At 51.8% G+C, this 27392-nt stretch overlaps 1 protein-coding gene across 3 annotated transcripts in view; it reads right to left on the reverse strand.

The window, feature by feature from the left end:
• Positions 1-723: 723 nt before the first annotated feature.
• The window catches only part of VPS37C (VPS37C subunit of ESCRT-I), a 29885-nt gene continuing 3216 nt past the window's right edge, over positions 724-27392 (reverse strand). For 2 of the 3 annotated variants that reach the window (XM_068556393.1, XM_068556392.1), the window contains exons 2-5: positions 8400-8498; positions 4700-4871; positions 3870-3952; positions 724-3056 (exon numbers count right to left, since the gene is read on the reverse strand). In XM_068556393.1, the coding sequence (XP_068412494.1) occupies positions 2364-3056; positions 3870-3952; positions 4700-4871; positions 8400-8492 (1041 nt within the window). In that variant the 5' untranslated portion in view covers positions 8493-8498 and the 3' untranslated portion in view covers positions 724-2363. The remainder of the gene's footprint in view (positions 3057-3869; positions 3953-4699; positions 4872-8399; positions 8499-27392) is intronic. The other variant, XM_068556394.1, reaches the window with a different exon arrangement.

Consider the following 27392-nt stretch of genomic DNA (forward strand, 5'->3'; position numbering starts at 1 on the left):
TTGAAAGATACAGAGAAAGTGCTCGGTTGAAAGACACTCAGAAAACTATCCAGTTGAAAGACACCGGGGAGGTTCTGACTGGGTGATTAGGTAGGAGGCTGGCCTGACGTCTTTCATCAAATTGGCAATTTAACAGGGTTTGTCAGGACAAAAGCGAAGATACCAGATGAGAGCTTTCGGCTCCAAAAACGGACACGGCTCTCACCGGCCAGTTACGACTTTCTCAGGCGACTGAGAAATTTACGGAAGCGGTGAAGGCGAATCCTCATACCGTGCGGCAGTCCCATAGGGAAACCCACTCATTAATTTTAAAAACTAGCTCATCCAGGGACCCACACATAGGGATTGGCCATCCAGGGACCCACACATAGGGATTGGCCATCCAGGGCTCTGTGTGCCCACAGTGGTTTTAGACTGCCAGAGGGAGAAACGGGGACACATAGAAGAGCTGAAACGACTCTCGGGTGACACCTAGAGGTGCCTGATTGCACCTATTCCCTAGCCAAAATCATGTATATACTGGCTTCTCCCCCTAACTCCTTGGGGCAGCTTCTCAGAGCTACTGAGAGGTTGTTCCCCAGGCGGTAGTCCGCAGTAAGGTCTCCAAATAAAACTGAAATCCACAAGTCTTACGTTGTGCATTTTTCTTTCAGTCGACAAAATCAATGTCCCCGCTGGCAGCCATGTCTTCACTTCTCAAATTCACTGGAACCACAACACGACTTTTAACTCATCAAAGTTTATTATGGCAATTAATTATATAATACAAACATACCGGCGATCGTTCATCCAGTTCAGAAGCACTCGAACCAGGAGAGTCCATTAGTGATTTCTCTGTATAAATAACTTACGAGAAGCAAGCACAGCTGGTCAGGGACTGACAGGGCTAATCGAGCATCTCATCGCACGCACCCACTGATGGCACGCAGGCCGGGGAGGGGGGCAGGCACCAGAAGGTCGAGTTTCCTCATTGGCCCCCAGCACCCCAGGCCCACCAGATGCTGGGTACTTGAGTAGTGGACAATTCAAGGCACATATGACTTCCTAACAGATAGCAGCTCCAGAGTCTGCCCTTGAGACCTGGTTCACATCTGCAGCAACCAAGGTAATGCTTTATTCATCACACCCCCCCGCTTTGGTCTATTGTCACTTTTATTACTGAATGTGCTGAAAATCCCCAGTGTGCTGGGGGCTGCACGTGGCTCGGAGTCACAATCCCTGCGCTTTACATTCTGAAGACAAGAGAGATGCAAAGAAATGCTCCGACATAGTGATGGCGTTTTACAAAGCACCACGTGGGAAGTAACTGTTAGGATATCTTTTGATGTCTCTCTTAGGAGGGCTTTTGGGGGTGGGGAAGAGTTACATCAGGCAGCCAAAGGAAGGGGATGAAGTGAGGGCTGCTGTGAATGAGATTCAAGGCACTGAAGGAGTGGACGGATAGGGTGGGCCTCAGAAGTCAACCAGAAGCAGGGCACTCCAGACAAGAGAGGTGGCTGGGGAGGTGACTCGGCCCTGCACTCCTAAATGAGCTCCCGATGTGGCCACAGTCTCCTGGGCTAGAACTGCCCCCTCTCCTCCAGCCAGAGGCTCCAAGGCAGCCCCCGAATCCTCCAACCAGGGCAAGCAAGGTCTGGGTTCCGCCTCCACAATCCCCGGCCTGCTCACTGCGCTGGCTCTGCTGCTGTCGTTCAAACCAGCACACAGGACAAGCTTAACTGACATCAGCCTATCAGAGTTCAATTATGGTTTTACGTGACTTAAAAATCATTAAGTATTTTTCCTAACCCTGTTCTCTCCCCCTGATCCAACCCTGCCATGGTGCGTGGGGCAGGCCATCCTTGAATGGACCCAAGAGACACAGAGCGCTACATCCCTTAGCGTGGGTACCACGGTCGAACATGCCAAATCCCAGAGGAGAGGGAGGGGGTGAGCAGGGGCCAGCCAGCCAGCCCGTCACCGAGATAACTCCACGTTTGGTTCAGACGTCCGTGAGTGAGTGCAGCCACAAGATGTCCACAAACGCACGCAGCCGGGCACCCCAACCGGGCGCCCACAGAGAGGACCGAGCTCCCTGCCTGGTGAGAACCAGGAAAGCCAAAGCCAGTCACCAAAACCAGGCGCACCCTTCCCCCAGGAGGCCAGCAAGCACTGGGACCGTCTGGCACAGCCAAGCCAGCCACACTGCCTGGTGCCTTGCCAGGCCTGTGTGCTCCCAGCCAGGTCCCTCCAGCCCCCCATGCAGGACACAAGTCCACGGGGAGCCAACTCCACTTCCAGTTGAACCTCGAATCTCAGCAGGGGGTGGGCCAGAGGTTGTGGTACAGGTGGAAGTAGGGAAGGGCCAAGGGCCAGGACCGTGCCTAATACCCAGGCCAGGCAGGACCCTGAGGCAGTGGAAACCCATAGGGAGGGGCAGGCCCAGGGGGATAGGGCGACTGAAGGGGGCCTGAGGGCTGGGGCTGCGTTGGGTACGGAGGTTTTCCTCCTGTTGAGAGGTAGCGGGGCTGTTGAGGATAACCAGGACCGGGGGCCCGGCCCCCCGCCACGGGGTACCCAGGGCCGGAGACACCAGCGGGGGCCACGGGATAGGCCAGCCGGGGCGGCGTGCTCCTCTGTGGGGACCAGGAGTAGCCCGCGGCAGCCCTGGGTCCTGGCTGGGCCGACGGGTACGGGGGACCCAAAGGCCCACTGTAGGAAAAAGAGGGCTGGGACACCACAGGGAACGGGGCCGGCGGGAGCGCCCCCTGGGCGGTGGGGCCCACGGGCAAGCCTGGAGAGGGGCTGTAGGGCAACGGGTAGGGAGGGACCGCCGCCGGTGGCTGCTGATCTTCCGCGACAGGCGGCGTCGCCTGGGGGCCCGGGAGAGATGGGGGAGGCGGGCGGGGAGGAGGGGCGTTCCCAGCCAGCTCCAGGGAGGCCCTGGGCTTCCTCATCGCATCCTGGAGCTTCTCCACGCGCACCCGGCGCAGATGGGACAGCGTCCTCATGGAGGAGAAGTTCTCCAGAAACGTGTCCAAGGGCACCTCGCCCTCCAGGAACTTCTCAGCCATGGCCTGGAAGACATAAGCTCCAGTGGCAACAGGGGTCTGCCGGGATCGAGGCCACCTGAATACCCCCAGGTCAGAGGTCAGCTGCGGCCCTCCCACCCCAGCCAGGCTCAGGAGCTGCCTGTCTTCTCTGGCCCGCCCCCCCGCTTTGGGAATTTCTCTCTATGGCCCTTCTCACTGCTGATATATTATACAAGCGCGTGTTTATTTACTCTGTCTCCCTCACCAGGACATCAGCTCCCAGAGGGCGGGGACCACCTGTCATGGCCACCGCCGCCCCCACCCCGGCATCGGGCCAGGCTCACAGCAGCTGCTGCACGGTCTGTCGACTGGCCACATGAACACTGGCCCCCTGGTCACTAGCACAGCCCAGCCCAGCCCAGCCCAGGGGCTGTGGGACCTGGGAGCATCTTCCACCCAGAGCATGGACATGTGGAGAGAGCCAGTCTGCCCACAGAGAGTGAAGAGAGGCCCAGAGGGAAGCAGAAGAGAGGGACCTGGCAGCCCCAGGAGAGGGGAGGGGCTGGGGGCCTGGCTTCAGCCCTCGAGGGCTCCTACTGCACTGCCCTCCCACCCAGGCCTGCCAGCTGCCCCGCAGCTGTGCTGTCTGTCGCCCATTTCTGCTTCAGCCAGTGATGTTAGGTTCCTGTTCTCTGCCTGCAAAAGGGCCTCCACTGGGACTCCGGTGGAGGTGCCATTCACCGCTGCTGTTGACTAAAGCTCTGGTCCCACGCCCTGCAGACACTGGTACTCAGGACGAGGGCTCCTGCTCCAGGGGCCAACTATTCAAGGAAGAGGGGGTGTCAACGGCCATCTCACCTCAGACTCTTCTTCAATCTTCATGCTTTCTATCTTCAGAAGGTCCAACAAGGCCCCTAGCTGCGGTGCTGAAGAAAATTTCTCTGGAAGGAAGGGCAGAAAGGTTGACATTTCAAAAGTGCCTCTGGATTCCGTGGTGGCGGCCAAGGTTTCTGCAAGGCTCTCCGAGAGTTCTGCGTGCTGGGGGCCCAGCCACCGCCCTGGGGTCCGCAGCGGAGTCCCTTCCGGTCGGTTCCCTTCCTGAGCAGAGAGGAGCTCAGCTGAGCCCATCCACGCCAGCCCAGGAAGCAAGAGACCTCAGGCTTCGGAGCCCACCCACCCCCACCCCCCAATCCTGTTCTTCCTCTCGGGGAGTCACTTCATCTGCCTGAGCGTCAAGTCCCCCACCTTCAGGACCAGGACAGCCCCTCACCTTCACAGACAGCAGGCTGGGACACAGAGAGCCCGGGCCAGCTCCACAAATCACCAGAGCGGGGCTGGCCGAGTGGCCAGCAGCAGCTCAGGACGCATGCTCTCTGCATTCAAATCCCAACTCCGCCTCTGCGTAGCTGTGGGGCCCTAGCCACGTTCCTGAGTCTCCCTGAGCCTCACTCCTCTCAACTATGACGTGAGAATGACGACAGTACCTACCCTTAGATGGCTGTTAAAGCACTTAGCCAGGGCCAGGGACGTGGTGACCCACAGTAACTGCCGGCCCCTTCCCGTCCTGGGGAGGGAGAGGGGATCTGTCCTTCCACGTGACTCCAGCAGCTCCCCCAGCCCCACCGGGAGTGGGGACCCTGCGTGGGCAGAGGCGCCCCCAGCGCACACTCCCGGGGCCGGCCGCCTACCCAGCTTCGCCTTCTGCTCCTGGCACCGCTCCACCAGCTTCCGGAGCTCCTGGTACTTGTCTGAGAGGTTCGAGCGGCTGATCTCCAGGGGACCCTGGAACTCCAGGTTCTGCTCGGCCAGGCTCCGGTTGGTGGCCAGTGCCATCTCCCGCTCCAGCTGCAGGTCCTGGACCTACAGAGCAGGACACTTGACCGTGAGACCCGCCACACCACCACTCAGCTCGCGGGGGGCTGGACCTGGGGCTTCCGGGACCCGTCACTCACCATGGGGGAGTGGGGCGACACTCAGCCCCCAACTAGAGTCAGACGGACCCAGGTTCAAACTCTGGGCAAAGCGCTCCAAACCAGACACCTCACCGAATCCTTAACCCCACAGCCTACGTGGTGGATGCACGCAAAGGGCCACGTGACGAGCGGGAGGAGACCCCCCGTGGGCTGGGCAGAGCTCCAGGGAGGGGGGCGGAGAAAGTCAGAGCCTTCCTAGGAGGGAAGGGACCAAGTCCCAACCACTTGTCCCCGGGATTCAGAGTCAAGAGACCTCCTCGGAGGTGCACTGATGTGGCCCAGACCAGACCACAGGCCAGACACGCAACGAAGCCCCCAAATAAAGTTAGTGTGAGCAGTGAGAATGCCAGGGCCAGCCCGTGACACCGACTCCAGAGAGACCCGTCCCTGCCTCCTCCACAGGTGTGTCCTACAGAGAAGCTGCTCAGATGAGCTAACAGACAGGCCCCCAAGAACTGCAGGGGAGGCCCCAGGACCAGCTGAGGACTCCCACCAGCACAGGCGACCCGTGGCCCCTGAGGCTCTGATGCCAACCTTTGCACCTGGATGTGCCCCACTGAAAGCATGCCCCCAAGCTGAGCAGCACTTTCCCCGCGGCCAGGTCCTTTGTTGTCACCAGCCGGTGAGGCGGCAGCCTCGGGAACCCTTCCCAGACCCGCTCTGACCTGAAGCCCTGTCCATTTGTCGGGGAGTCCTCTTTACTGACAGGAGGGCAGAGAGTCAGACCCACACCCCTGAGGGAATGGGGACACCAGCAGCACCAGTGGCACCAACACCCACAGCAGGGCTCAGGGCACAGCTTGGCAAGACCAGCTTCCACGCGGGAGCCACTGGGCAGCTTCTCCACCACGGTCGGCACGTGGCGAGCCAAGCCTGACTGTCTCGTCCCCAATCAGACACAGGAAGGCCACGGGCATCCTGGAGGAGGGGGCTTCCGGGGGCTGCCATCCTGCCGGTCCCCAGCCACAGGGCCTCGGGCCCTCTGCTCTGTGGTGGGCCTGGAGCCTGCTCTCCGTGCTCCAGACTGCAAAGAGAGACGCCACGGCTACCAGAAGTCATGGGGCCTGGCCACGGCCTCTCAGGTCTGCCCCACACCTGGGCTGTCTGCCTTGCTGCCACCAACACCCTCTGGAGCCACTGAGCAAGCACCCTGACTCAGGGACGCCCGCACTGCGGAGTTCCAGTCTCCCTTTCATCAGCCGTGAGAGCTTTTCTTTTCTTACGCGTCTGACACAGAGCGGGGGGCCTGAAGGCCTCTGCTCAGCTGCCCCCTACGGGGCCCCAGATCCTCAGCGGACATGTCCTCTGTATACCTCCGCTGCCTTTTCCCTGGATCTTAACCAGTAAATCTATGCCGTGTCACTTTCCCCTAAACCTGGTCCTACCCGTTTCTGCCCCCTTTCCCCAGAGCCTCCCCCAAATCTTTCTCCATTAGGGGTTCACTATGAAGCCCTTGACCCCTATTATAATAGGTCAATAAGACAGTTCAAGCACCCCACCAGCAGACCCCGATATTCACACTCTTCCACGTGGAGAGAGGTCCCCTACTCTTCTCTCCGAGCAAAGTCCGCTCCCCAAACTCAGAGAGCTCCCATCTCTCCTCACAATCCCATGGCGACTCAATTACCATCTTATAGCCCGTGGTAGGAACCTAGTCCAAGGGGCTTTGAAAGTCTACGGAGTTCGCCCTCCTTCATTTTTCCCTTGATCTCATGAGCGTTCTTCCCCCTCAGAGAATACACATCGATTAGTCAGGCCCGGCTGCACACCACAAAACTCAACTTGCCTTTTGCCCAAGGTGTTGTTTCTGCCTACGTCTTCCGTCATTCTGCACTTCGCCACACCTTCCATCAGCCTGTCTAGCTCGGAAGTCAACAAATTCTATATAATTATGTAATTCGGTCAGTTGCTATGAAGTTCTGTGCATGTGAGAGCAGGCCTTGGAGTTCCCAGCACACTGTGCTCGTGGCAGATTCGAGAAGCACTTGGTGCTTACCGCGTGTTAGACAAGGGGGTGAAGGCCAGCATCGAGCCAGCTCAGAGCCGGACCCTGGCTGAGCTCACGGCCTCACCCACCCGGAGAGGCGGCCTTGGAGCTTAACCAAGACGAGCCTTGCTCACGCCCTCGCTGGACGAGCTTGGGGCAGCAGGTCGTACCACATCCACGCCCTGTGCTCCGTGCCCTCCAGCCCCAGCAAAGGCTGCTCCTGGCGGGGAGAGGGGCGGTGGGAGCGGCCAGAGCACCAGTCGGGAAGGAGCAAGGACCACGTCCCGGCTGCACAACCCCTCACGGAGAGGGAAGTGGTCCGCGTGGCCAGGAGAAGCTGGATGGCGAGGCTTCCCTTTTTTGGGGTCAGATACTATGAATGTGCAGAAGAGACACACCATGCCCATTCATCAGGAAAAATGGAAACACATTCCAAAGGTCAACCAACGAGCTCGGCATTATTTGTGTCCGTGTCTCTCAAGCATCGGGGGCGGGAGGCGGCAGCGTGCGGAGCCGCGGACAGGCTGCGGCCACTCAAGGAGTGACCATGGGCACGTCCAGCTCTGCGGCCGCATCTGGTCACCTAACCTTTCCGACCTCGCAGGGGAGTCACGGGGTCAAGGCCACGGAAAGGGTGGGGAGAGCCCTTTATAAAGTGTAAAGCTCTGCACGTTCAGAAGGGTTGTTTTATTCCCGTGAGGACCATGATTAGGAACTGAAACGGTCAGGTGTCTGTTACGATAGGGAAAGGGTTAAGCAGGAGACGAGCCTAATCCCAGCCCCAGAACGCCTCCTCCTGGAGATGCAGGGCCAGGCAAGGCGGCTGGGGAAAGGTAGTTACAAAATAGTACCAGTGCTTTTAGAAACCACCTCCAAATCCAGGCTGGAGCAACAGTGTGGGGGGCTCCTGGGGCATGCGGGTCCCCGAAGGCACCAGGCGCCAGAGTTGGCGCGGGGGCCCTGGACTTCCTGGCACTGCACCCCCGGAACTCCCAGAGGGCCCAGGAACTAGACTGAGACCCCAGGGGCTCCTCTGCCTGGCCAGGGTGAAGGCCACAGAACAGGCAGATAAGCTCGGCCCAAACCCCCAACAAGCCAGTGTCCTTAAGAAGGGCCTCAGGGGTGGGACGAATTGGGAGACTGGGACTGACGTATACACACCACTATGTATAAAATAGATAGCTAATGAGCACCTACTGTATATCACAGGGAATTCTACTCAGTGCTTTGCGGTGACCTAAACGGGAAGGAAATCCAAAAAAGATGGGATATATGTCTATGTATAGCTGATTCACTTTGCTGTACAGCAGAAACTAACACAACACTGTAAAGCAACTATACCCCAATAAAAATTAATAAAATTAAATTTAAAAAAGAAGGGCCTCAGTCCCATCTGCTATCCTTGGCCCCATGACAGCCTTCCTCTACCTCAGGGAAGTCTTGGGCCAGCCGGTCGATGGCCGCCGGGTCATTCTGCATCTCCTCCAGCTCCTCCAGGGTCTTGTCTTTCAGGGTCTCCATCTTCCCCTGGGAGCACAGAACGACACTGAAGTGAGGAAGGGACTGCTCAGGGGGTAGGGACCCCCAAGCCCATATTCATCATCTGTCAAAGGACCAACTGGAGTTTCCCAGCGATGCCTCCACTCCACAGGGAGGACCAAGGAGGGTCAGAGTCCGGCCACCCTGACCATCCCCGTCCCCAGGGAGACCGAGAAGCCGCTCCTCCACCCAAACCATGAACAGCAGGCCAGACGGAGGCACTGGGCAGTCAGAGGCAAAACCATGGTTCCTGGTGGTGCCAGATGAAGCTCCCCAAGGAGCAGACAGGAAAGGCAGGAGGAGGGAGGCTGACAGCCAGGGACAGAGACTAAACTTGGCCCAAGGCCGCCTGTGAGCCCTGATGCCAGCACACACTCTGGGAGGTGTCCATTTCTGCCTGAACCCTAAATACACCCACCCTCCACATGGGGGCTTTGCTGGCTTTAACATCACAGGCTCAGGAGCCTCCCTGCCGGTTATGTTTAGCGCGCACCAACCACCTTGGGTTTCCCTCAAGCATTCTCTGCAACAGCCATCCACTCCACGTGCCACAAAAACAGACTGTCAGGACTTCCCTGGTGGCGCAGTGGTTAAGAATCCGCCTGCCAATGCAGGGGACACGGGTTCCAGCCCTGGTCCGGGAAGATCCCACGTGCTGCGGAGCAACTAAGCCCGTGCGCCACAACTACTGAGCCTGCGCTCTAGAGCCCACGAGCCACAACTACTGAAGCCCGCGTGCCACAAGTACTGAAGCTCGCGCGCCTAGAGCCCGTGCTCCACAACAACAGAAGCCACCACAATGAGAAGCCCGCGCACCGCAACGAAGAGTAGCCCCCGCGAGCCGCAACTAGAGAAAGGCCCGCACACAGCGATGAAGACCCGATGCAGCCAAAAATAAATAAATAAATTTATTTTTAAAAAAACCAAAAAAACAGACTGTCACATGCGTGCCCTCGTCAGAGAAGGACAGAAAAATCACCACCAAGTTGGCCCTACAGCCACCAGAAGGAAAAGAAATCGACCGACCTGGATGGGACGCCTGCTTTGACAGAAGACCTGGTTTCAGCGGTCCTCTCCCTGTCGCTCTGCCCAGAGGAACATCGATGTCTGTGTGACACAGGGGTCACAGCCAGGCCCCAGGACGGAGCCCCAGCGAGAAGAGGAAGCACCAGGACTTGCTTCCCTTCTGCTGACAGGATCCTCTCCTCTCATCTGTTTTTACCTTTTCTAGACGTGTGCTTTATAGTCCTCATTTCTCATTACAGAGGCTCTGTCAATCTTCCAAAGATTACAACACTACAGAACCCCAGAGCCCCCCACCCCTGGCGCCAGGGCTCAGCGGGAGTGACGACTGGGCCGAGGGGCCACTGTGGAATCGAGGCCCAGGGTTATGGCTGTGCAGCCATAGGTGACCTCCAGGCCTGCTTCCTCGTCTGGACTAGTAAGGGAAGGCATCTCCCAGAGCGGCAGAAAGATGAAGGAGAAACCAATAAACAGAGACCACATGACCCCATTTGTCAGGAAGGCCCGCGTTTACCCCTCATGTCCCGGTGCAGCTATAAAAGGTGCCCCTTTTCGTGCTCAACAGTGTCCCAGGACTTCCCTGGCGGTCCAGTGGTTAAGACTCCTCGCTTCCACTGCTGGGGCTGTGAGTTCAATCCCTGGTTGGGGAACTAAGATCCCACCTACCGCACGGCATAGCCAAAAAAAAATAAAAAGTGTCCCGGTTTAGACAACAAATTCCATGGCCACCCTACTGATAAAGAGCTACCCAAACAGGGTCACCCCCACTTTCTGTTACCTACTGAGGGTTGAATGTCGCCCCCAAACTCCAAGACAAGGAATGCCAAGCTTCGATGGGCACCTAAACCTGGGGGGACACTTGCTGAGAAGGCAGGTGCCCCAGCCCCACCCTCAGAGCCCTGTGTCGTAGGCCAGGGTCGGGCCCAGAAATCCAGAAGCTCTCCCAGAGATGCTGATGCAGCTGATGCGGGGCCAGATTCTGAGAAGGACGACAGCTCGTTGCTAGCCATGTGAAACGGAGGCCACTGGTTACTGAGCCTCGCAGCGTGAGTTTTACACGCGCTGTTTCTCCTGCTCCTGCAAGGGGGCAGCACCGTCCCACTGGCAGGTGGGGATCAGAAAGGTTACAAATGGCAGAGTCAAAATTCTGCACTCTGCCTACACCTCACCCTGCTGCTCCCAAAACCCTTGGGCTAAAGGTTGGGGCAGAGGCACAGCAGACCGCAGGGGCCTGGCGAAGGAGCAGAAATGGGGAGGCCCACCCTATCACACTGCAAACCCAGTGAGTCCACCACGAGCTGGACACGCAAGAGGAACGGAGAAACATTCTGAAGATCTGGAACATCAGGGGCCTGGACTCGATCAGACTCACCTCTGAGTCCTGGGCCCTGCCACTTGCCACTGTGGGGCCCTGCACAGTGGACCCACCCTGAGCCTCAGGCTCCTCAACTGTAAAATGGGTTCGTGCCACGGTCAACACAGGCAAAGCTCTGGCCAGCGTGAGGCCTGACCTAGAACAAATGCTGGCAAAAGGCTCCAACACCACAGAAGTCACTGATTTGTTACTGAGGCCTCCAACACAGCCCAAACTTGCTGGGCCTCAACGGCACCCATCCTGGCTCCACCCAGAGCGGGACCTGCCACAGAAGGGTGTCTGCTCTTTCCCACAGTCAGGGCTGAGCACAGAGATACCCCTGGACTGAGGATGGAAGCTCCAGGGTGGGAAGCTGGCTGGCCACACACAAACGGCACCGTCAGCAGTGCCATCCGCGAGGGCCCCGGGAGGTCCAGACGTGCCCACCACACACCCAGTGGGAGAGCCCCACGTAGAGCCGCAGCTCCCCAGGATGGGCCCCAACTCTCCCCAACCACTTATCACATCCGTGCTCAATGAGACCACCTTTAAGGCAGCGCAGCCTCAAGAGCCAATGGCACACCTTTTGGTCTCAGGACACCTGTCACACCTAACATTACGGAGGACCCCAAAGAGTTTCCATTTCTGTGCATTTTAGCTATTGATATATGTATCGAAATTAAAAGTGAGAGATGTTTAAAACACAATACGAAAGCACACACACTAGCCATCAGAAGGATGTCGTGTCGTGAACCCTCTGAAAACTCCCCTGTGTACTCATTTGAGAAAGAGAGTAAAACGGAAAATAACGTCTTAGGTTGTGGAAACTGTTCTGACCTCATAGGTGGCCAGACAGGGTCTCAGAGATACCCCCCCAGGGGTCCCTGGAACACGCTTTGAGAACCACTGGCCTAGATGTTAGGAGAATGGACTCTGGAGCCAGACTGCCTGGATTTGAAGCCTGGTTCTGCCCCTTACTAGGTGTGTTATTTAATCTGTTTGTGCCTCAGTTTCTCCACCTGTAAAACGGCGGTACCTGGAACGTAGTGAGCACTACGTAGGTCTTTGCCGTTACCAGGACCCTCAAACCCACGTTACACAGCGAGTCTTGCTATTATCCAACCTCACAGACGAGGCTCTGAGAGGTGCCCAAGGTCACCAGGCCAGGAAGTGGCAGTGCCTTAACTAGTCCAGGAAGCTTCTCACCTTCCTTCCTTCCTTTCCTTCTTTCCAGTTTTATTGAGATGTAATTGCCACACACCACAGTATAAGCTTACGGTGTGCAGCGTAATGATTTGACTTACATCCATCGTGAAATGATGACCATGATAAGTTTAGGGAACAGCCATCATCTTCTACAGATACAAAATTTTTAAAATAGGAAAAAAATTTTTGTGTATGATGAGAACTCTTAGGATTTTCTCTCAACAACTTTCATATATAACATACAGTGCTAATTACACTTATCATGTTGCCTCTATAAATTACATTTTTATAAGTAAAAACCTATAAAATTGTTATAAATTATATTTATCATGATCTATTTATCATCCCTAGTACTTACTTATCTTATAATGGCAAGTCTGTGCTTTGTGTCTGCCTTCATCCAATTCCCCCTCCCCCACCCCCCTGCCTCTAGTAACCACGAATCTCTTTTTCTATGAGTTTATTTGTATGTTTCTTTGTTTTTGAATATAATTGACCTACAACACTCTTAGTCCTATTACACAACATGGTAATTCGTTTCCGTGCATTTCAAAAAGATCGACAGGGTAAGTCTAGTTACGCTCAGTCACCATACAAAGATATTACTTAGTTATTGACTATATTCCCCACACTGTACATCTTATACTCGTTGACTCATTTATTTTGCAACTGCAGGTCTGTACCTCTTCGTCTCCCTCACCTACTTCTCTCCTCCCCACAACACACCCCTGCCTCTGGTAACCACCTGTTTGTTCTCTGTATCTACGTCTCTGTTTCTGTTTTGTTATGCTTGTTCATTTGTTTTTTAGATTCCACACATAAGTGAAATCATACAGTACTTGTCTTTCTCTGCCTGACTTATTTCACTTAGCATAATAATTTAACTAATTTAATTTTTAATGAAGTTTTCCTTTTTACTAAGCTACCTGTGTCCAGCTAGTTTAGCATCTGTCATCCTCTTGCCCCTTCCTCTCTGAGGGCACTCAGGTGGGTGTAGCCTCATCTGACGGAGGAAAAGCAGAGACCCCGGAGAGGAAGGGATTTGTCAACGAGTCCCTGCAGAGGCAGGATGAGAATCGGGGGCTCAATCCCCCTGTGCCGTTTCTACCGAGTCTCCGCCAGGACCCCACACGCACTACCCTTGAGGAGCCTACGGCCTGACATTGAGCGCCTCCAGGTGAGGCCACCACAGTGTCCAGACTGACCAGCAGGACGTGGGGGCTACAGTCTGGAGAGGACAGCCCAAGCTCTGCCACCTGCACGGGGAGATCCATACGACGAGCACACCCGCCACAACGTCAGGCTTCGAGCAGACAAGGAGAGCCGCGCTGCATGCAGGCCGAGGCAGGGTCTACGCTGGGCCTCTCAGCCCAGAAGGCCCAGGGAGCTCATCTGACTGACCGGAGGTGCTGATGTAGGACCCACCCTGCAGCCCCCTGAGGGGCCTGGCTTCCCTGACGGGCTTGCCTTCACAAGCCACTTTCCCCCCCTCAAAAGGGAAATGTTTTGATTAAAGTCACCAAAACAAAATCTTTATAAAACTTTCAAGTATTTTACAACATACTAAACTGTTGTACTAATGGGACTGACCAAAGGGTAGTACTGATGCCCCTGTGCGTCCGGTGTGCACGTCCACCCTTCTTGAACTTGTAGTGCACGTGGGCGTTCGCAGGTGAGTCTGTGAAGACAAAGCTGCCAAGCCTTCCCCCTGGGCCTCAGAGTCCCAGGTCACACAAAGTCCCTGATGTTGCTAAAACCTGTGTGAGGCTGCTGATTCCACAAGGACAGGGGCAGCGGCAAGGACGTAACTCATCAAAGTCTGGTAATAAGTCACTGTAGATATTTAGCAAGAAAGGGGACTTTCCTGTGTTCAATAAAGAATGGTGGCCAATCAAGAAATAAATAAGCAAGGGAGCACCCCAGACGATTCCAGGGTGTGCTGAAGTGTGTGACCCCCTGTACCACTACACACGGCCCCGAGATGCCTTCCCCTCCAACCACCGGCCCAAATGATAACGTTCCTCTGCCAGCTGAAGCCCCACACCCGGTTCTGTTTGATGGCTTTAAACTCCTCGTGGTGGGACCTCCCTGGTGGTCCAGTGGTTAAGAATCGGTCTTGCAATGCAGGGGATGACAGTTCGATCCCTGGTCCGGGAACTAAGATCCCACATGCCACAGGGCAACTAAGCCCATGCACCACAATGAAAGATCCCACGAGCCGCAACGAAGACCCAACACAGCCAAAAAATAAATAAATACATAAATATTTTTAAAAAAAAAAAGAAAGAAAGAAAAGAAACTGTTGTTTACAAAAAAATAAACTCCTCGTGGCAAAAAAATCCCTGAAACATCTATCTACCTGGTGATCTGGATAATCACATGTCTTTTAGACAGCAAGAACTCACCCCAAACAGGCAAGGAATGAAACCCACAGCTCGCCTAATTAGACCACGATCTCCCTGGATCAGGCCCCCGGGCCAGGGAAGAGGATTCCATTCTGCTGGTATGCGCCAAAGCCTTGAACCTGGCATTCCTCCACCCTTCTGGGATGACTATCTCTGCCATTCCCTGATTGGGAAAGAGGGCTACTCTCAAATACAGAAAGAAGAAAGACCATCTCAGCCCTGCGGTCATAAAAAGCCTCTCTCCTGTGTCAATTCCCTTTCATTGCAGACTTCAAAGCAGGCCATGCATGTTTGAAATGCCTCAAGAACTTCAGGTATGAAATACCTTCATTTCATGCAGGTCATTAGAATGAACTCTCAAGATCAGCCTGCATATTCCGAAGTCCTCGACACTACTGGAAGCGGACTCTTTCCATATAGCGAGTTTTCAGGTGAAATGTACTCGGCCATAGTGGGATGTGGGCTGTAGTGCTTTTCTTCTTATTCCACCTTTTCTGGTTTCTAACTCAACATCCCTCTATGATGCCCATTTCACAGGAGGTGAAATTAAGGTAGAGTGGCATGTAACTTGCCTATAGAGACAAGAGAGGGGGCACCAGAGCTAGGAGCCCTGACCCGGCCCACTGCTCCTTCCACCAGGCTCTGCCCACCCAGCCGCCTCCACTCACACTGCTCCACGAGAGGCTGCTGGCATGTGGAAGAGCCACACGTCCCCATTTCTTCTGGAAGAGGTGTGCTCAGGATCCCGCACCCAAATGTGCCCCACTCAATTTTCCTTACTTGTCAAATGGGACCCTGATGGTCCCACAGCTCAAAGCCCTTCGCAAACTCTCCCATTAATTTATATAATCAGCCTAGTAAGTAAAGTGAACACAGGGCATAATCACCCCTACTTCAGAGATGAAATGAAAGTCAGAGAGAAACAGTAAGGGTATTGCCCAAGGTCCTATAAACGGCTGTATTGCCCAAGGTCCTGCAAACTCTTGAGGTCGAACCACCAGAGGCCAGCGTCCCTTCCCATCTCCGGTATTTTGATTTCACAAACGACACAGGGGAGCGATGAGGGTAGAGTTTAGGTATAAGGTCGTCCAAGATGCAGAGATTACAAGCCCGTGCAAGTCACCGATCACCTGGGCCCTCCTCGGTGCCTGCCTCCCGGGTGGAGGTGGCTCACATCTGTGCCCGCTGACAACATCTCAGGCCCGAGGAGCGGGCAAGTTCCATCTACGAGATTTATCACAGCACTGTCCACCCCTGGAAGTTACCGGTGCCTTTCTTTCAGAAGTCCACAGATATCACCTGATTCTGGGTCACCCAAGGATGAGGCTTGAGGCTGAGAGCAACAAGCACTTCTCATAATTTGAAAAACAGGTTGGGAGGCTGGGGGCGGTGAGAACAGGACAATATTCTGCCCAAGGCCCATAAAGCAGGTGCCCCCAAAGTCTGGGCATCTGTTGCCGTCAGTGTTCTGCTTCTGGATCATCCAAGGTGGCAGAAAAAATCCAAACCAGAGCTTCTCAAAGTGGCCACGACCACCAGGGATGCCACCAAGTAGAGAGAACTGGGGGGTTACTGCGGAGCTATTGAGGGACGCAGAGTCCATACACTTTTGTTTCTGGAGGCCTGACAAGTCCAACGACCTCAGCCCTGGGCACTCACGCCCTGAGCTGGATCCCCTCCCAGTTACCACGGCGCCCAGGAGTATGATGGGTACTTCTTGGGTGGTACCCGGGGTCTGCCCCAGGGGAGAAGAGTTAAAGTGAGGAGAGGCAAGCTCCTTGAAGGCAAGGAGAATTCTCGTTCACCTTTGTATTTCCAGGGCCCGGCAGAGGCCGGCACACAGACAGCGCAGGGTAATGCCTGCAGAAAAACAGCCAGAGGCAGGGAGAGCGCCAGGCAGTCAGCTGGTGGGCGAGACACAGGGATACGAGGACGGGGCTGCTTCTACTTTTTCAGCCTTCATTCATTTCTTCCTGCTTCACTGAATAAACATTTAATGAGCAATTACTATATGCCAAGAACAAGGCAAGGCCCCAGATAAAGGGAGGAAGGATAAATAGGAGCAGAGGGATGGAAATAAATATTTACTGACTTCTTACTATGTGCCAGACACAGCCTTATGTAAAAACTGATGCTAATTCTCTAGGAACTCAGTTTGGTTTTAAAAAATGAAACACTTCACAACAAATCATGGTGAATCCAGGTGAGAGCAGAGTGAGAAGTGGGGAGGGGGTCAGCTCTGAGGGCTGGGGGCGTGAGAAGCCCACAGGTCCTCGTCGCTGGAGCCATTCGTGCTGGGACAGGAATCAGAAGGTCGGGGGCAGGCGACAGCCGGGCCGTCGTGGGAGCTACTGCAGATGCTCAAGGCCGGAGACGGGGTGAGGAGGGCTGAGAAGGGGGAGGCAGCTGCACGGCATTCACAGGTATAGAGACAACAGCTCTTTGCGGGGCGACACCACCAACTCTAAGGAGATCAGACCGGGACCGAGGTGGGAAACGGGCAGGCGTTAATCTGCGTTCCCTCCACCAAGAAGAGAAAATGCATCACCGTTTCCTCACTAACAACCCCTGGGAAAAAAACTTTCTTTTTTTTTTTTTTAATTAATTTTTACTGGTGTATAGTTGCTTTACAATGTTGTTAGTTTCTGCTGTACAGCAAAGCGAATCAGTTATACGTATACATATAGCCCCTCTTTTTTAGATCTCCTTCCCATTTCTTTTTCTTTTCCTTTCCTTCTTTCTTTCTTTCCTTCTTTCTCTTCTTGTTTCTTTTCTTTCTTCCTTCCTTCCTTTCTTTTGTCTCCTCTGCAGCTTTCACCTCCACAGAGGTCACAAACCCAGATGCCTACACAGGCCAGGCAGGCATGTCAGACACCGTGTTTCCTGAAAGCACAGGCTCCAGCCCAGCTCAGGCACCTCCTGCAGGTAGGAGGGTGGGTCCAGCGTTGCCAGACCTGCTGGGTCTCCAGGGGAGGCTAGAAATCCAGATCACTGTGACATCTCCCCACTTTTAAATTTCAGTAACCAATTCAAAGTTGTAACAAACACAGGGTGGGCTGTGGTTTGTCACCTGAAATCAACACCATACCCTCCAAGAGAGACACATGCGAGGAGGAGAGATGCCACAGGAGGGGTGGGGGGAGGGGAGGGGGGAGGTGACAGACATTTCTCAGGTGTCCTGGAGCCCACCTTCTGTCACAGAGCACTGTGCGGGGGTTGACATAGCTAGAGCGGCGCCAGCCAGAACCAAGGAGGCAGTTTCCAGGTGCAGCCCCTGGGCCTTGGGAAGCCACACAACACTGGGAGGGGACGCAAAGTCTCCAGCCACTGGCCCCTGCTGCTTGCGTCTCTTGGCCTCGACTTCTTTCCACTACTCTCTATCTTGACGAAATCGAGCTCCGCATACCTCGGACACGGCGAACACGATCTAGTGGAAGATAGCGAGGCCCAGAGGCGACTACACTACCCCTAGTGGATCCAGGCCAGAGCGATGCCGTTCCTCACCACTCCCCGAGGGGGAGGCTGCAGAATGTCCCGGTGGGGAGAGGATGCTGGCGAGCGCTCACCTCAGGACAGCCCCCCAGATCTGGCCTCAACAGGTGGAAAAGAAAGCAAGGTACTGATGGCTCTTGCTCAACAGGGATCTACCCCGGGACTGTTCAGCTCAACAGCAAATAGTTTCAACTGATATCAGATCCTATGCAAGGATAAACTCAGAAAAAAAAAAAAAAAGTAAAGACTGAAAGCAAAACGCAGCATTTTCTAAGTGTGAGGGTGCTCAGATCAGAGTTAAGGTGTGCCAGTCCTAGAGATGCCTTGCAGCGCCCCTTGCCCCTTGCTTCTGCCTAAACAATTAGTGCCAGCTCTCTCCTGGCTGGGTGCAGAGTAGAAACACACAGAATTTGAGGACTGATGCCCTAGGTTTGCGCTTTGGCTCCTCAGCTTTTTAGCTGTGTGACCTTGATCAAGTCCCTTAACTTCAGTTTCCTCATCGGGAAAATGGGCACCATGATGATAATCCCACCTTGGGGATCGCATGTGTGCCTGGGATGAGCAAACGGCTCTGAGAGGGCTTTGCAAGCTCCTGCGCCCTAAACAAGTATTAATTATTCTGCCTCCTGGAGGGGGGCGGCAATCCGATGATTAGAAGCAACTCCTGACACCCCCAGGGCTCAATATTGAGTCAAGCAAAATGACCGCTACCACTGAACCATGACACAGAACTGCGACTGAGCCAGGCGCTTCCGTTTTCCTGACTCCACCAGGAGCTAAAGCACTGGCTCCGATTACACCCCTCCTCTCCGTTACCAGCCAACCTTTCCTTGCCAGCTACTTCAAGCCTGAAATCACACTGCAAGGAGAGTTGCAAAGGCCTTTGGTTTCTTGTAAGTTTCCCACGTCTCCCTATGGTAGCATAAGAAGCTGTTACCATAGCAACCTGCACAGTTCAATCTGCACATGTTATAGGGAACTGGCCCCATCCCACCCCTCTTGTCAGAAACACCTGTGGTTGCCTTAGAAACCTTTCTAAGCCTGCTGCTTAATGAGGAAATACATGTTGACCTGATCTATTTTTCTTTTCCCAGGATGATTCCAGCCACGCGATCAAGTAACCAGGCCTTCAGTCACCTAACTTCCCGCAGGAGTTGATAAAAGCAAACCAACCATCATGTGCTTCTCACCTGGCCCAAAACACCATTGAATTAATCTGCCCCAACAATCTGAAAAGTTGGTGTGTATGCTCCAGAAGGGACACTTTTTTAGTTTTCATTCTTTCTAAGGAATTTCTGGGGTTGGGATTGGAGTTGGAGCTCCCTCCATAGCCCCCAATGCTGAACAGTTAAGACAGTGTGAAAAGCAGTGGAAAGAGTTCAGGGCTTGAGAGCCCAATATTCTGGATTCAAACCCCAGCTTGACCTTTTACTAGCTACATGACCTTGGGCAAGTTATTCAGCCTCCTAATTCTGCTTCTTATTGGTAGAATGGGACTAACTCTACCAACCTCATGGGCTGGTTATGAGGACTTAACAAGAAATAAACACGAAACCTTCTGGAGGTGCTAGGAAAACCACCAAGCAAGCGCTAGGTAGCATCAATTCATACATTCTCACACCTTTTTAAAACCTACTGTTGTAAAATGCTGCCTGACAACCCTGCCAGGCACCCAGTTAGGCTCGTGGGGGAGGACTCTGAAAGAACAGGTCCCAGAGGGAAGCAAAGGGTGTGGCTTTCTGAAACGGGCTCCAGACCAATCTGAACAAAGGTCCACAAATATAAGGGGGCCCATCTACGGGAGGGATGTACAATCTCTCAGGACAAGGTTTTTGCAAGGAAAGTATCACCTTTACATTGATATTTACATGAGCGAATCCTCCACCTGACACCTCTTTTCCCAGAGGCAGGCCCCCGAATGACAAGACCCAGGAATGACGAGCCGCTTACTGGGCCAAGTGCAGGGGGCACTCGCATCACCTTTTTTCTCCTCAAACTAGACTCCCCTCCCAACCTCCACTTCCATCAGCACCCTCAAGCTTCTCACCCTAACTTCTAACTCTCCAGGCCATCTCCCTCACCTCTGATGTCCACCACCAGGTTTTATCTAGTCGTTGTTCCAATGTCTTTTAGGTGCATCCATCCCGGCCCTTCCACAAACTCCAAGTGGGTCTTCCCACCTCTAATATGCCAGGCACCTCTGGATTCATTTTTTTTTAAAACACTGCTTCCAACGCCCTCCAGCCTTCCCTGAAGCTAGCCATCTCTTCCCTCCCTCCCTCCCTCTTCTGCTTATCTCCCCCCACCCTGACCCTCCAGCCGGGAGCCACCTAAGCACAGCCTGCCATGCTGTCAGGACGTGCCGCCGCCATCCTCTTCTCCCACTTGCCTGGTGTGCCCACTCCTGTTGTTTTCCGAAACTTTTTCAAACCCCCAGCGCACGGAACAGATCACAGAGGCCATGCTCTGGGCGAAGGCGTAGGGGGACAGCCCTACTCTCCCAGCTCAGTCTTCCCCTTGACCTCAAGGGGGCCCCCGAGGCACCCTGTCAGAAGGCAGCTGGAAAACCACTGCCCTAACCCCTCACCTCTGCTAATCCCAACACTCCCCGCCCCATCCCCTGCCCAAGCCCCCCTCCTCCAGCAGTGATGCCTCACCAGCAGGGCAAAGAGGGAGGGAAGGAGGGCTCTGTGTAGTAAATGCTACGTGTACTCACAGAGCACGGGCAGGACGAGTCTTTGCGAGACGAAGCAAGAAAGGGCAGAGGCAGCTTACTTCATCTCTCCATACATCGGTCTCTTCAGTAACAGAGGACTTTTATAAGGATGAAATGAGTTAGTGCCCAGGAAGTCTAATGCCCGGCTCTCAGGCTGGGCTCAATAAAGGGTCATGATTCTCATCACCGTGGCTAAGCTCACACACTCAGCCCATTCCTACCTCTGCCACTCAAGCCCTTCCCACGTGGACACTAAGGAGAGAAAACTTAAGATTCCTCCAGAGACCACATCAGTCAACAGAGCGACGGAACTCAGATGGCTGGATATAACTCAGATCAACAGCATTCAGCTTCAAGCAAGACGATGGCCAAGGAACAGGTCATCTAACAAGCAGCCTGTTCCTGAAACTTCCTGACGGTAAAACACAACCCAGCCACTTAGAGAAGCCTCCTCATTGTCTGGTCCCTGGCTCTGACTTGAAAAGAAAACCATCCTAAGCTTCTTCCCATTGAACTTCCATTTGTTTCTCCTCCATCCCAACTGTTGAGATGACTCAGAAGGGATCTCACACTGCAGCTGTCAGTCCTCCACCCCACCCCACACTTTCTAATCTGCAGATCAAGCTGACCAAATAGGTTCAACCATCTTTAAGGAAGGATCAAGATTAAGGTCAAGCCAAAGACACACTCAGGACAAATAACAGGAGTCTGTATGGGGTCACTCAAGCGTGTCTGTTCAAAGTCCGAGATGATGAGACTCTATTTCCTCGCTGATCTGGGGCCATCCTAGGCTAGTATAAAGCGGGGCAGCTCCGGACCCTACCCCTGCCAGCAATGTCTGACCCTACGAACTTCTGGCTCCAGCAGAGGCAGGCAGGTGTGTTGGGGGCAACAGTGTAGCCACAGAAAAAGAGAAACCAGGCCCGAGCCTCCTCCAATCTACTCTGGACTCAGGCAGGAATCTGTACAAAGGCTATCGTCAAACAGGCTAGAGGTGGCAATGCCGTACCAGCGGCCGCACTCAGCTCTGGACTCGTGTCCATCCTGGTGCAGAACGTCCACCACAAGCCAGCCTCTCCAGCAGCTGGTCTGCCTGGTTCTAGCAGACTCAGCCCTCGCCAGCCCTCTTCCACATCCCCCAGTAATCTCCGGAGAACACAGTCGATCAGAGCTCTTGCACCCTGCTGAAAACTTTTTTTTTAAAAAACCCAGTGTTTGGGACTTCACTGGTGGTCCAGTGGTTAAGAATCCACCTTCCAATGCAGGGGACACGGGTTCAATTCCTGGTCGGGGAACTATAAGATCCCACATGCCGCCGGGCAACCAAGCCCACGCACCGCAACTGAGCTCACATGCCTCAACTACAGAGCCTATGCGCTCTGGAGCCCACGCACCAGAACGAGAGAGGAGCCCACGCACCCCAACGAAGAGCCCGTGCCGCAATGAAAGATCCCACGTACCGCAACTAAGACCTGATGAAGCCAAAAAAACAAAAACAAAAACAAAAACAAACCAGTGTTTAGGATCACGTTCAAAATCTTGTGCTCCTTGGCTTGGCCTACAAGGCCCTGCACCAGCAGACCCCGAGCCTCTCCTTCCAGCTAGACCCCCCTCCTCTCCCCCATAGGCTGCGGACTTCATCCTGACTCTCTGTTCTACCTATTCCCAGAACAAACAACATGCTTCCAATCACCTGACAAATATTCCACATCTATAAAGATCAATACAACAAGGATCCTGCCCTCTGGGAGTTCCCAGCTCTGCTGCCCTGCCTTTGCTCTTATTCCCTCTGCCTAAAATTTCTTTCCTACACCTTCTCTAGTTTGAAAATGCCTGCTGATCCTTCACTGTCAGCTCTCTGGGAAGCATTCCTTGCTCCTTCTCCCAAAGACTTCGTCCTGCCCTCCCATCATGCCCTGTAAGTACCACGCAGCAATTACTACGTAGGAATCAGCATGTTTCTTCAGCAAGACTGGGAGCTCTCCAAGGGCCCAGTGCACGTCTCACTCACGTCTGCATCCCAGCACCGAGGTCAATGCCTAGCACACACAAGGCGCTCAGCAAGTGCTGACTGCATGGGAACCTCCCCTTTTTGGCAAACTTAGAGGAACAGGGACCAGATTTACTCTCCTGCCTCAAACAACTACAAACGAGAAAAGATAAATGAAACAACAGTTTTCAGATATTGGATATCTGTCAGCAGAGGATGGATTCCTGGGTGGGAGCGGGGCATGGGAGCGGGGAGCAAATGAGGTGAGCTCTACAATTGCCCCAACTTACTGCCTAGAGAGAGTTTTCAGGCCATGGCACAGGGAGGAAGTACCCAGGCAGAGCCTGACAGTCTCCCCAAGTTGGGAAGAGAGAGTTGGGAATCTAGGGAGGCCAAGGTAGCCAGAGTTCACAGGGTCAAATACCAGAGAGGAGAGAGCTACACCGTGAACTCTGGAAATCTGCAGGGGTCCCCCTCCAGTTTTCTGCTGAGTGTTTACAATACTGGTCAGGATTAGAGGGAACAATCCTTGGGCCTCAAACTGAGCCAAGACTAATCTGTGTCCCCACTCACCAGAGTGGAAATACTTCCTAACTCACAGGACATCAGTAGAGCACTGAAAAGGGTAGTGCCTTGGTAGTGGGTAAAATTAGCCCTGGTCTAAAGGCTGGTCTGGTGCCAGCTAACAAAGCTTAACAGTGAGGCATCAAAGGATCAAGCTGTTTCCAAGTAACTTAACAGTGTCCCAAAACAATGCCAAGAATATTTATAAAAATGCAAAAATATTCAGCACCCAACGGTAAAATTCGCAACATCTGATATCCAATCAAAAATTACCAGACATACAAAGAAGCAAGAAAATATGATCCATAATGAGGGAAAAAAATCAATCAGTAAAACAGACTCAAAAATACAGATAACAAAATTAGCAGAGAAGGACACTAAAATGGTTACTACAACCGTATTCCATATATTCAAGATGCTAAAGAAGATTGAGAATGTTGAGACATGGAAAATATAAAAAAGACCCAAATCAAACTTCTAGAAATGGAAACTACAAATGTCTGAGATAAAAAGTATACCAGGTGGAAATAACAACAGATTAGACACTAAAGAAGAAAAGATCAGTGAACTTAAAGAAAGAGCAATTGAAACTACGCAAAACAAACCACAAATTAAAAAAAAAAAAAAAAAAAGATGGGGGAAAAAATAAATTGAGAATCAGAGAGCTGTGGAACAACTTTAAGCATCCTAAAATACATGTAACTGGAGTCCCCAAAGAAGAGAGAGAGAAGAGAATAGAGAAAATACCTGACGAATTACTAGCTGAAAAGTTTTCAAATTTTATGAAAGTTTTAAACCCACAGATCCAAAAACTCAATTAACCCAAGCACAAGAAATATGAAAACTACACCAAGGCACATCATAATTAAATTGTTTAAAACCAGTAATAAAAGAAATGTAGCCGTAAGGAAAAAAGACACATAAGAATAGAAGAAGAAAAAAATAAGAACAACAGCAGATTACTCATAGAACAATGTAAGACAGAAGACACTGGAACCACATCTTAGAATGCTGAAAGAAAAATAACTGACTTAGAATTCTATACCCAGGAAAAATATCTTTCAAAAACAAAGACAAAATAAAGACTTTCTCAGACATTCAAAAGCTAAAAGAATTCATTACCAACAGACCAGCAGAATAAGAAATGTTTTTTAAAAGTCCTCAAGTCAGAAGGAATGTAAAACGAAGTGGAAGTCTGGATCTACAGAGAGGAATAAAGAGCACTGGAAATGATAAACATGTAATATATATTAAAAAGTAAATATAAAAGAGCTTTTCCTTTCTTTTAACCTCTTTACAAAATAATTCACTGTTTAAAGCAAAAACAGTAATAATGTATTGCGGGATTTATAACACATAGAAGTGAAACGTGTGACAACAACAGCATAAAGGCCAGGAGGGAGGAAATGAGAGTATACTATTGTTAGTGTAAAGTGATGTACAAGATCACTTGATGATAGACTGTGACAGGTTAAAGATGCATACTATGTGGGAGGGAGACGCAAGAGGGAGGAGATATGGGGATATATGTATATATATAGCAGATTCACTTTTTTATATAGCAGAAACTAACACACCATTGTAAAGCAATTATACTCCAATAAAGATGTTAAAAAAAAAAGAATTCCCCTCCTGCCTGAAGTGATCAAGAATAGCGGCTGATATTATATATAAAATAATTTTAATTAAAAATGCTTTATTGCTAAAAAAATGCTAACCTTCATCTGAGCCTTCAGTGAATCATAATCTTTTGCAGTAGTAACATCAAAAATCACTGATCACAGGTCACCATGACAAATATAATAAAAATGGAAAACTTTGAAATATTGCGAGAACTACCGAAATGTGACACAGAGACATGAAGCGAGTGAGCAAATGCTGTTGGAAAAGTGGCGCCAACAGATTTGTTTGATGTGGGATTGCCACAGACCTTTAATTTATTAAAAAAAGAACACAGGGCTTCCCTGGTGGCGCAGTGGTTAGGAATCCGCCTGCCAATGCAGGGGACACGGGTTCGTGCCCCGGGCCGGGAAGATCCCACATGCCGCGCAGCGGCTAGGCCCATGAGCCACAACTACTGAGCCTGCGCGTCTGGAGCCTGTGCTCCGCAACGGGAGAGGCTGCGACAGTGAGAGGCCCGCGCACCGCGATGAAGAGTGGCCCCCGCTTGCCACAACTGGAGAAAGCCCTCGCACAGAAACGAAGACCCAACACAGCCAAAAATAAATAAACAAATAAATAAATTTATAAAAAAAAAACAAAAAACCACAGTATCTGCAAAGTGCAATAAAGTGAAGCACAATAAAGTGAAAAAAAAAAAAGATGTGTACTACGAATCTTAAAGCAACCAGTCTTTTTCTTTTCTTGTTCTTTTTATTTTTTTGGCTGCACCACACAGCTTGCCAGATCTTAGTTCCCCAACCAGGGATTGAACCTGAGTCACGGCAGTGAAGAGTCACGGCAGTGAAAGTGCTGAGTCCTAACCACTGGACCGCCAGGGAATTCCCAAGCAACCACTTTTTAAAAAAGAAACAGTTAGTTACAGCTAATAAACTAACAAAGGAAATAAAATGGAATCATAAAAACTGCTCAGTCCCAGGGAGGTCAGGAAAAAAGGGACATGGGAAGAAAGAGCATGGAACAGAGTGAAAACAAGCAGCAAGATGATAACCCAGCTAGAGTCATTAACCCTTCAGGCGCAAACCCGGGTAGGAGACGTAACCTGGGCCCCGGATGCAAGCAGATCCCCCAGACGCTGCGCTCTAAAGCAGAGATGGAGCCCACCAGGGCCCAGTGCCCAGCACCCCATGTGTCTCAGATTCAAGGCCTGCCCCTCAGGCAACTGCACCCCACCGAGGAACCTCTGACAGGATGTCTACCCAACAAGTAGACTCAGAGCACATCTTGGACTCAGAGCACAGCTGTCAGAGGGAATTGCAAGGGAAACAGCCCAAGTGACATGCTCATGTTAAATTAAAACATATGATCTGGAGCAAGATGGCGGAGTAGAAGGACCTTGAGAGTTAAACCCAACTACACTAATAATCACATTAAATGTAAATGGTCTAAACATCCCAATTAAAAGGCAGAATTTTTAAGACTGGATTTCACAAAATGCAAAACTCATCTATATGCTGCCTACAAGAAACCCACTTTAAAAATAAAGACACAAATAGTCCAAAAGTAAAAGGATGTAAAGAGATATACCACCTTAATTTTTTAAAATCCCTATCAATTTTTTTTAATTGTGGTAAAACATAAAATTTACCATTTTAAACATTTTAAGTGTACAGTTCTGTGACATTAAATACATTCACACTGTTGTACAACCATCACCACCATCTACCTCCAGAACTTTTTCATTATCCCAGACTGAAACTTTGTACCCATTAAACATTAACTTCCATTCCTCCCTTCCCCCAGCCTTGGGCAACCATCATTCTTCCTGTCTCTGTAAATTTAACTACTCTAGGGACCTTATATAAGAGGAATCATGCAATATTTATGCTTTTGTGACTGACTTGTTTCACTTAGCATTATTTCTTCAAGTTTCATCTATGTTGTCAAAAATTTCCTTCCTTTTTAAAGCTGAATAATACTCTATCGTATGCATGTATCACATTTTGTTTATCCATTCATCCGTCAGTGTACCCTTGGGTTGCTTCTACCTTTTGGTTACTGTGAATAATGCTGCCAGAAACATTGGTGTACAAATATCTGTTTGAGTCTCTGCTTATACTTCTTTAGGGTATACACCCAGAATTGGAATTGCTAGATCATACGGTAATTCTATCTTTAATTTTTTGAAGAACTGCCCTACTGTTTTCCACAGCAACTGCACACTTTACATTCCCACCAGTAATATAAATAAGGGTTCCAATTTCTCCACATCTTTGCCAATACTTCTGGTGTTTTTTTGGGTTTTTTTTAACAATAGTTATTCTAATGGGTGTGAAGTGGTATTTCATTGTCATTTTGGTTCACATTTCCCTAATGACTAGTGATGTTGAGTATCTTCATGTGCTTACTGGCCATCTGTATAGCTTCTTTGGAGAAATGTCTATTCAAGTCCTTTGCCCACTTTAATCAGGTTGTTTGTTTTTTCACTGTTGAGTTGTAGGAATTCTTCAAA

Source organism: Eschrichtius robustus, chromosome 11 (genome assembly GCF_028021215.1).
Source record: "Eschrichtius robustus isolate mEscRob2 chromosome 11, mEscRob2.pri, whole genome shotgun sequence".
Classification (NCBI taxonomy): Eukaryota; Metazoa; Chordata; class Mammalia; order Artiodactyla; family Eschrichtiidae; genus Eschrichtius; species Eschrichtius robustus.